The 9,690-nt window shown below is 52.1% G+C and overlaps 4 protein-coding genes across 4 annotated transcripts; 3 read left to right on the top strand and 1 right to left on the bottom strand.

Annotated features, from left to right (window-relative positions):
• Positions 1 to 615: 615 nt before the first annotated feature.
• Positions 616 to 2,262, top strand: FPOAC1_003939 (uncharacterized protein; the record flags this gene model as incomplete). The annotated part of the gene is made up of 1 exon (XM_044848494.1): positions 616 to 2,262. One exon carries the CDS (start codon positions 616 to 618, stop codon positions 2,260 to 2,262), a length of 1,647 nt encoding a protein of 548 aa, XP_044707203.1.
• A 105-nt stretch (positions 2,263 to 2,367) lies between these two features.
• On the top strand, positions 2,368 to 2,862 carry FPOAC1_003938 (uncharacterized protein; the record flags this gene model as incomplete). The annotated part of the gene is made up of 1 exon (XM_044848493.1): positions 2,368 to 2,862. The coding sequence occupies one exon, from the start codon at positions 2,368 to 2,370 to the stop codon at positions 2,860 to 2,862; it is 495 nt and encodes a 164-aa protein (XP_044707202.1).
• Positions 2,863 to 3,531: 669 nt separating this feature from the next.
• On the bottom strand, positions 3,532 to 4,089 carry FPOAC1_003937 (uncharacterized protein; the record flags this gene model as incomplete). Its single annotated transcript, XM_044848492.1, has 1 exon — positions 3,532 to 4,089. The coding sequence occupies one exon, from the start codon at positions 4,087 to 4,089 to the stop codon at positions 3,532 to 3,534; it is 558 nt and encodes a 185-aa protein (XP_044707201.1).
• A 1,070-nt stretch (positions 4,090 to 5,159) lies between these two features.
• Positions 5,160 to 9,376, top strand: FPOAC1_003936 (uncharacterized protein; the record flags this gene model as incomplete). The annotated part of the gene is made up of 6 exons (XM_044848491.1): positions 5,160 to 5,261; positions 5,538 to 7,937; positions 8,003 to 8,057; positions 8,100 to 8,371; positions 8,635 to 8,815; positions 8,991 to 9,376. The coding sequence occupies 6 exons, from the start codon at positions 5,160 to 5,162 to the stop codon at positions 9,374 to 9,376; spliced, it is 3,396 nt and encodes a 1,131-aa protein (XP_044707200.1).
• Between the last annotated feature and the right edge of the window lie 314 nt (positions 9,377 to 9,690).

Here is a 9,690-nt window from a genome sequence, read left to right as displayed (position 1 = left end):
GGCCATCCCTTCCAGACGCGGAAGATTCTCCGCTCCTCATCACTTGTCGGTGCCCAAGTAGAAGGCTGGCGGACTTCGGGGTCTGGATTCAGAGAACGCCGAGGGACCTCGGTATGCCCCTTGTTGTTGGCGGTAGTTCAGGGTCAAGAGGTAAGTCTGCTATCTCGAAGTTGAAGGTTCACCGACCGCATGAATCGAGTAAAGGAGGAGACAATTGGGTTCAGGCGTTATAGCGCGTCGCGACGTGTCACAACGCGTCCGCTGTTTTGCATGGTTAGATCTGTTAGTGTTTGCGCAGAGATACATAGAAAATATTAACGAAATATATCAGGGTACTCATCCCTATGACTAGCGTCCACGTCAATCCACATATCAATCCACGAGCCCCCAACCGTGGAAGTTGTGGATTGATTCCCTACCCTGCTAATAAGTAGTTCCGTCTGGGGTTGAAGGTCAGCAGTAGTAGTAGTGTTTATTATGCCCGGGAGAACGGATCTCAGAGGACCTGTGGCTACGCTAAATTGTTCTAACTTCTAACCCGACATAGTCGCTTAAATGACTACAACCTTGACAACCGATGCTATTTTAAACTTTCATTTTTTTTATTACTTAATCATGACTCCATCTGCGCGCAAACGCGGTAGGCCGTCACTGAACCGCGCCTCATCATCACCAGATTATCCAACCCAGCGAGCGTTACACGCAGCGCAGCGCATTCATCAAGCATGTGGCATGTGGCCAACTGAGTTCTGCAAAGGTTTTGTACCTGAGACTTGGGGTGTTCGACTTATCGAGAGCCTTTCTACGTTGGTGTCTCTGGTAGTGGCTGCTGAGAACGTGGAGCTCGACGAGGTGCGCCATAGATTGAAGGTTTTCGCTACTAGCCATCCGCGCTCAGATCGCCCGCGACTTCGTGAGCTAGATATAGCAAAGGTGCGAAAGTGGTTACGTGGGATGGGGATTGATACTAAACAAACACGGCGATGGAATGGACGTGCGGATGATGATGATCGGACTGCGGATAGTGACGGAACCAAGGCAAACTCTGAACCGGTTGATGAGATTATCGCGCTAGGCTCTCGAGAAGATCTCAGCAAATACGGAGGCAAAAATGAAGAAGAGACTGAAGAAGATCCTGACTTGACTGTCGAAGAGGAAGAGAGCGTCCCTCATAAACGAGACCTTTGGTCGCGAAGCAGAGACATCGGTAATATCCAGGATGATGAGCCTATGGAGGATACCATGGCGGCCAATCCTAGGTCTGGGCTCGCTATAACCAATGGGCAATCCAGGGGCAGTCCTGTCGCCTCCAGCTCCGGCTCCAACGCAGCCGAGTCAAGCGCTTGCCCTCGGCACGGCTTTCAACCACCATCTCGCTTGGTTCATGATACCCCCCAGAGCTCTATTCGCCGTCCAGAGGGACCAGATGAACAAGCTTCGGCATCTTCTGCTGCTACAACTCCACGGGCTTTTCAAAGCTCGACGCAGCCACGCGAACCACCAAGCTCCCAAACGACGGCGTCTCTCACCTCTGCTTCTCAGAACACCCAGGGTGCTCAACGATCTGGTGTGCAACCGCTCAAGCAAACAGCGTCATCTGTTCCGGGCAATCCTCAGACTCCCGTGTCTTTTCCTGCGACAACCCCACAGGGCACTACGCGCCCTCCGCAACAACCAGACAGCCAGGGATCAGTAACCGCGGCTCAGAACTCTGTACAGCTTCGCGCACAATCATCAGCATCTCTACCCACCTCCCAGAGCGCGCGACAGCCTGACCAACGATCAAGTAGCCAGCCATCAATGTCCACAACGAGTTCTCAAAGCTTCTCGACTCCTCGCGCACAAGCCAGCTCGCAGCCAGCACTGTCTCGTTGTACCGGCACTACTTCTCAGGCCTCCCAGAGCTTTCAGCAGCAACCGAACCACCGACCATCGGCGTCTATCAATGCGACTCCTCAGGCATCTCTATACTCCCACCTAGGAGGCAGTCAACCATGGACACCTCGTCCCATCGCCCCTGCTGGGGCTAACAAGCGCCCTGCTCCGTCATCGCCAGTAAACACATTTACATCCACCAACAACTTCATCAACCGGACAGCGGCGAGCAGTTCAGAATCACTCACAGCCCCTTCAACCAAAAGTCAAAAGACTGCTGGCATTCAATGTCCAAGTTCACAGGTGACTGGGTCATTGGATTGGAACGCTCTTCTTGTAAGTAACATTTACAAATACAGTGAATCCGATGCGGTCATCCTGAACTAACTTCCTTTCAGCCCACCGGAGACGGATTCAGATCAAGCTTGAAGGCCGCTTCGGCTGCCTTATTTCCTCATATCAAGAGCTTCGAAGAACTTTTAACATCCATCAATGACGAACACTGCCGACTCATCACAGTTGAGCGCAGCCTCAGACTTACAAAAGAACGAGCAAGCAAAGGAGCAGGAAAAAGCCCAAGACGCGCTCAAGGATGTAGAGAAATCAATGACCACCGAGAAAAAGTTGCTCAGGGACCTGGAAGATCTCTACAACAAATATGCTGGGGATAACGAACTTTGCACGTTCCTGGATAAACGAAGACGAACGGTTCTCGAACATGAAGAGGTATATACCGTAGTCAAAAGCCAACTTGACAAGAGTACTTCTGGGCTTTTCAAAACCGATAGCAAGATTGCGTTGGCTACCAAGAGGATTGGGCAGCTTGAAGCCGAGAAGGCCGAGGTCATGAAAGAGAAGATGGGGATTGATACGGCGGCGAAACGATTGATGATTATGTCTCGTTTTATGGAACCCGGCTGGCAAGCTAGACTGGCTATGGTTGAGGAGGCTTTGGGAGAAGAAGTTATGCAGTTTGCATTTTCATAGGGTTTTCATTGTTGTGAGTGAGTGGTGGTTGGAGTTGTAATATAGGGATATCAGCTTTACTAAGCGTGACGTTGGTGTGGAGGAGATACCTTTAGCTTATTCGGACAAGTATCGTATTGAAAGAAACCTACCGAGATGACATGGACTTGGTGTCATCGCCCAGAGGCTGAAAGAACTGCATGAAACGGATAAGGGATTGAGTGCTATTACGCTGAGATTATGTTAGGGTCGTCATGTATATTCCGGCTCATGCGTCTCATCTACTCCAGCCTCTTGATGTCGGGTGTTTTGGGCCACTAAAGAAGACATATGGTAGAGAAATAGAGCGTCGGATCAGATGTTCTATAGCCTATATTTCGAAGACCGAGTTCTTTCCCGCTTTCTACGCCGCCTTCCAAGCCACTATAACTGAAAAAAATATCAAAGGGGTTTTTAGAGGAGCTGGGCTTGCTCCTTTTAACCCGGAAAGTGTGATCTCAAAGCTTGATATGAGACTGTGGACTCCAACGCTTCCCGAGGAGGTTGCTGAACCCTTGACCCCATGTGTTGAATATTGGTGAAAATGAGACCGGCTAACCGGATGAGACCGGCTAACTGGATGACCGAACTACCGGTCAGAGAGCTGTCTCGGCACTGTAACAACCTCCTATAACTACCGGTAGGTGGGTGTTACGTAAACCGGGGTTGAAGCGATCGCTCGTGGAGCTCTCTAAGACTGACACCTGAGAGACGGCCCTGGATATCATGTTTTCTTTTCTGACCCATGAGCACGTCTGGCTGAAAAGACTTGATCCCGGGTAGTGAGGTCGCTTTTGTAGTGATCGACGATAAGACCACATCTTTCTTTGTCATTTCGTTCTTGGACTTGGAAGTTTTGGGAGACTTTTCCCTGACTGACAGAGATGCTTCAGGAATCTTATGCTCCGAAATATCATCCAAGGTTACCACAGTCTTCTTGGACACCGGCCTTGCATGGAGGCTGTCATGTGATTGTACAGGTATGCTTCCTGTGTTGTTGTTCGCGACTTTCGGAGTGTGTTCGTTGTGATATGTCGGAGAATTTGAACTTTGGTCGCATTTTAAACGACCTTCTTCTGCTTCTTTAAGGCGAGGAACGATTTTCATCTGAGGCATATCGTCCCTCTGTTGGAGTTCAAGTGCCAGAACTTCAACCGTAGCCTCGCACTTGTCTGACGGATTCCTATCTTGCGCATGCTCAATTCTCATTTTCTGGTGAGAATATTTGTCGTCTTTTACGACATTTTCGCTTCTTGTCCTCGGTACACATCTCCCACGTCTATCGTCCCTATAGGTAGAGACTGACCTGGCGGTAGAAGTTGATTTCTTCCTCCTTTTACAGAAACTCTCACTTGCCTGCACGTCCTTAATTCAGTTGTAGAATAGTTCAAATAATTCCAAGCCACTCTGCAAGCTACTGCGGGTTAAACTTACCGAAGTGGGAGTAAAGACTATGGTTTCTTCACAGTCTATGGTTTTTTTCCATGGTGGATACGAAATAGGAACGTGCGGTGTTCAGCGCGTACTGGCGTTTCTTAGGTAGATAGTGTAAGTTCAGATCGTCGACAACCGGTATTGATGAGGGGAATATGATGGTGAACTATTTGTTGCCATACGAATGGAGGTGGACAAGCCACCGTGTTTAGGTAGGTACCATCCACAACCCCTCTTTCGCCACCACCCCTCTTTCGCCAGGCAAAATAAAAAAAAGTTCCACCAAAACTCATCAACTTCACTTACACGAAAGTCAGCCTAAATATATAGCTACTCAAGAGAAATTACCTCTATTGATCATAAAAATGATTGGATGTGATGATTCTGACCTGGTCTCTAGTCCGGGTGTTGTTCTGGCTGAACAAACACTTGGGGTTAGCGAGATTGTATGGCGGTTGCGGGTCGTGCACGGGCCATTCCCTCAGGACAACGTTCCCCCAGGACAACAACGGTGATTGGGTCGAAAACAGACGAACCCCAACCCCAAGTTGACAGGGAACTAACACCAAATACCAATAACAGGCCCAGAAAACAACGAGGGGAGGGAAGAGTTCAATCAATTCTTTACATACAGGTAAATCGTAATTAGTAATTTAAAAATAGAGTTTACATATCACTGTAGCAATAACAAAAGCAAGTCTATTTACATTAAGCCAGATATATTTATATCAGTAGGCATTATCATGATACTAAATAACAACAGTATCATCATCCAGACGCAGCCAGATTTGAATTGTGCGTTTTATATCAGCGGCAGCACCGTTCACTCACCACTACGTACAACCATGAAAAATAATACAGTGGACCAGATAATTCAGCTTTGCGAGCAGCTTGATGTCCTGCTTTGTCTGATCTGCGAGGCAGCTATCAAACCCGAGGTCGATAAGGTAGAGCACCACTACCGCAACTGCCACAAAACTGTTGGAGAGCAGCTACAGGCGGTAATTGCATTCGCAGCATCGTTCTCGTCGTCGGGGTGGCGCCCCCGGACACTGCAGGATCCAGCAGACGAGAACATACAACTGCCACCAGATGGAAGCGCGCCGATCCCCGGGCTGAGGACATATAAGGGGTTTAGCTGTAGGGCCGGGGGCTGTCGCTTTCTGACCCGCAACAAGTCGAACTTTTCTACACACGAGACCCGCAACAGACACAGAACGCAGGTGGAAGGTAAGCGCGGACGGGAGTACGTAATGCTTCAGTCACTGCGCAAAGCCCCGCATGCAAGGTACTGGATCGTCAACCCAGCGCGGGGCGCCGAAACCACCGACGCCGATGGCGATCCGGCCACTGAACGCGCTGACGATGGCGTAACTGCTGGGGATGCTCTACTACCGCAGACCGTCCGGGCATGTGAGAAGGATCTAAAGAAGGCAGAGACGGAACGGCAACGTCAGGTAGAGGCACCAGGCGGAGTCGACACCGAGTCGAGATGGGTGCAGTTTATGAAATGGTCGGCGCACTTGCAGCAGAGGGACAAACCGACGCTGTACCAGGCGGGGCTATCACCGGCTTCTGCCGCAGTCGAGCAGCGGATGTGGCCCCGCGAGCGCCGTGAAGCGAACCAGAGGCTACGTGAGCTGACCGAGAGTTTCCGGCGCGAGCTTGGCCGTTGTATGGAGAGGCTGGATAGGGTGCCGGACGAAACGCTCGAGTGGCTCGGCAGCATTGACCCGACCAAGCCGGTATCGACCCCGTTCGGCCGAAAGCAGCAGTCAGATACGATGGACAGGTACAGTGCGTGCTGGCAGCGGTACTTGTGCTATTGCGTCCGGATTCAGGCGCTTGGGCGCGATGGGGCCAAGGCAGAGCACGGTATCCGATTTACGGAAGAGCAGTGGAATTCCCTGGCTGACATCGTCCAGCGACTTGATACTGTTGTCGACAAGAAGAAGAGGCAGGGGCAGCAGCAGGTCACGAAGGGCAGCAGAGAAGGGGATAGAGGAGAGGGAGAAGAAGAAGAAGAAGAAGAAGAAGACCCCGATAAGGAGGCACTTGATGAGGCTGTCTTCGACTTCTGCATCAAGTCGATTAAGCAGAAGCTTGGGAAGAAGCAGTACTACAACCCGCTGCTCCACTTCACGGCTGTACTGGGTGTCAAGGAGGATGGCACGTGGGTACCGTCCCACACACATACCCGGTTTCTCGCCGGTTTCTTATGGTGCGGGCGGATTCTGATGCTAGAGCACTTCTTTGAGGACGACCCGTACGACTCCGACGACTCGAATTGCGACACGAGCTTTGCGGCTATCGATCGGTTCCAGAAGGGTCATCGCGACTGGCTCGCAACCGGCTCGTATACACCGTTCAGTGCTATTATCCAGTGGATGACGTACGGGAGGGGCTACCGTAATCAGGAAGGTGGGCAAGCGCGGGTGCTATGGGACAGTAATGGCATGACGCTCAACTATCTGGGCGACAAGATCACCGTAAACAGCTTTCAACGGGCAGCACAGGCATTCGTGCGAGAAGCGGAGGGCTGGCTCGACAAGCTTATGGACGGACAATGGAGTCAGATCCGCGAAACAATACGGCTACAGGACATCGCCGATAGCTTGGTGTTTGAGGGCCCAGGGCGGTCATTTGCGACGAACCGGAAGAATGCATGGCTCAAGCCGGGTGCAGAGAAGTTAACGAGGCTGTTGGGCACGACGCTGTGGAAGATCGTCGATGCAGGGAACGGCGGTAGTCGGGTCGAGTGCCGTAAACGGGCGATGGATGAGTATCTTGGCTGGCTGCGGCAGTTCCGGTCAAGTATGTTCCCGGTTGTGCATGTATGGGGAGGGCAGCCCGGGCGAGGTCCGGAGGTGTCAACGCTGAAGCACTGCGATACCGATCAGCTGCCGAAGAACGTGTTTGTCTTTGACGGGCAGGTGGTGCTCATCACAGACCGGGACAAAAGCAAGGGATTGAATGGCAAGCAAGGCCGAAAGGTAGCGCGTTTCTTGCCTGAGGGCCCAAGCTTGATGATGGTGGCATATGTCGCATGGCTGCTGCCGTTTGAGAAGGTGCTGCATCGGCTCTCTGGCATTCGAGGCCCGTCCGAAGCGATCAGCCCGTGGCTATGGAAGTCGGCCGAGAAGGGGATCTGGGACACGGCAAAGCTGAGCAAGCAGCTCGCGCTTGTCACAGGTGTACAGATTGGGGTTCAGCTAACTGTTTCAAGCTACCGGCATGTAGCTATTGAGATGGGTCGTCGAATCAAGGGATTAATTGTTCAGCAAGTTGAACTGGAAGCCGCCGTGGCGGACAGCGACGACGAGGCGGCCGATCCGTTAACTGGAGAAGCACACCGACGACCGAAAGTTGAGTATGTATGGGACATCCAAGCGACACACGGAAGTCGAATCGCACGGAATCACTATGCCGTCAATCTTCAATTTCCGAGTCAGTTGCAGCCGGAGATGTTGTCAAATTTCCGGGAGATCAGCCGTCTGTGGCATGAATTTCTGGCCCGAACTGATGGTGATTTCGGTGACAGGAAACGCCGGGCTCATGACGACGATATTATGCCGGTAGTCGACAGATCAGCAAAGAGGCAAAGGCTTGCTATAGACCGAGAGGTACGTATAGTAGCATTTACTCTGCTATTATGTATATACATAATACGCCGGAATTATTGGGATAGATTACAATTGGTGCTGGTACAGAAAAGATGGGGGAGTGGCGCTATAGGGTAGGGCGTAAGAATAAGCTTATTATAACTAACACATAACCGCTATCAGCAGGCAACTTCACCGAGACTCCCGCTGGATGGCGACTTGGCCCCCGCTATGAGGATGCAGAGATAGATGCTGGGCTGAAGCGTATGCTAGGCGAAGACGCAGGATGGAAGACGGCGCAGCAGCGCGATGGCATGTACCGGATTATGCGACTAGAGAATGACGGCATCCGGAGCGAGTTGCTTATCGTGGTGCTGCCGACAGGCGGTGGCAAAAGCATTTTATTTATGCTGCCGGCTTTTATGGAAGACGAACGAGGCACGGGTGGAGGACCGGTCAGTATTGTGGTTGTCCCGTTTGTATCTCTTGTGCAGGACTTGGTTTCAAGGGCACGCGAGCTCGGCATCGATTGCATGGAATGGAGAAACGATATCGATCAAGAGAGGGATGAACGGCAGCGGGACGCGCGGTTGGTAGTGGTCAGTGCCGATGTGGCCGTGAGCGAAGGATTCACCGCATACGTCGAGAGCATTCGGGGTCGAGGGTTGCTGGAAAGGGTGTTCTTTGACGAGTGTCACACCGCTATCATGGACGTCAGCTACCGAGAGCGGCTAGGGCTGCTAACGGGGCTGCACCGGTTCGGGTGCCCGCTGGTGATGCTTACTGCGACGCTGCCGGTGTCGATGGAGGATTGGTTCCGGGAGCGAATGCTGGCACAGGACGCAACAATCATCCGAGCTCCGACGATGAGGGTGAATATTCGGTACCGAGTGAAGCAGGTAAGGCCGGGGAAGACGGCAATAGAGGACGGAGTGGTAGCTGCAATGAAGGCGATCGAGGAGCGAATGGAGACAGCACAACGCGGAGTGGTATACTGCCGCTCGATCAAGCAGTGTGAGGCAATAGCTGCGATGGTTGGCTGCAAAGCGTATCACAGCAAGCTAACGCGGGAAGCACGAGTTAGTGCAGTGCAAGACTGGGTCGATGGGCGGGACGGTCAGCGGTGGATTGCGGCAACGACTGGACTGGGGACCGGTGTCGACATCAGGGGCATCGTTGGTGTAATTCATGCGGGACCGCCGTTTGGACTAGTCGACTTTGTTCAGCAGACAGGTAGAGGCGGTCGACAGAGAGGTGAGGTTGTAGACTCGGTGATTGTGACAGATGGAAGGGCGGGCTGGGCAAACGAGTTCGGCAGTGATATTGATCACATGAACCGTGAGGCAGTTGAATTGTTTATAAAGGGTGAGGGCTGTCGGCGGTTCGTGCTTGGGCGATTTTTGATGGGATTGAGCTTTGTTGTAGCGATATGCGGGCAGAATACTGTGATCGGTGCTTAAGGGAAACTGATAAGGTGAATGGCGGAGAAGATAGGGAAGAAGGAAGGGTTCTGGTGGTTAACCGACTGAAGGAGAGCGTGCAGGAGGAGAGCCGGCGGATGACGAGGCTGTATAGCTGGCTAGATCGAGTGCGGGAGGTAGGATGCTCGGTATGCTTTGTTAAGTGGCACATACACGGGGCAAAGGAGGAAAATAAAGGGAGGATAGAGCATGAGCGGAAGGACTGCAAGCTGCTAAAGCAGAAGGATTTTGATCGATGGCAGGCAAGACTACGGTTTGCAGACTACGAGTGCTGCTGGGAGTGCGGTCTGCCG

This window comes from Fusarium poae, chromosome 2 (assembly GCF_019609905.1).
Source record: "Fusarium poae strain DAOMC 252244 chromosome 2, whole genome shotgun sequence".
NCBI classification, from domain to species: domain Eukaryota; kingdom Fungi; phylum Ascomycota; class Sordariomycetes; order Hypocreales; family Nectriaceae; genus Fusarium; species Fusarium poae.
The sequence above is the reverse complement of the archived record's forward strand: the minus strand, read 5'-3'. Positions and strand labels throughout refer to the sequence as shown.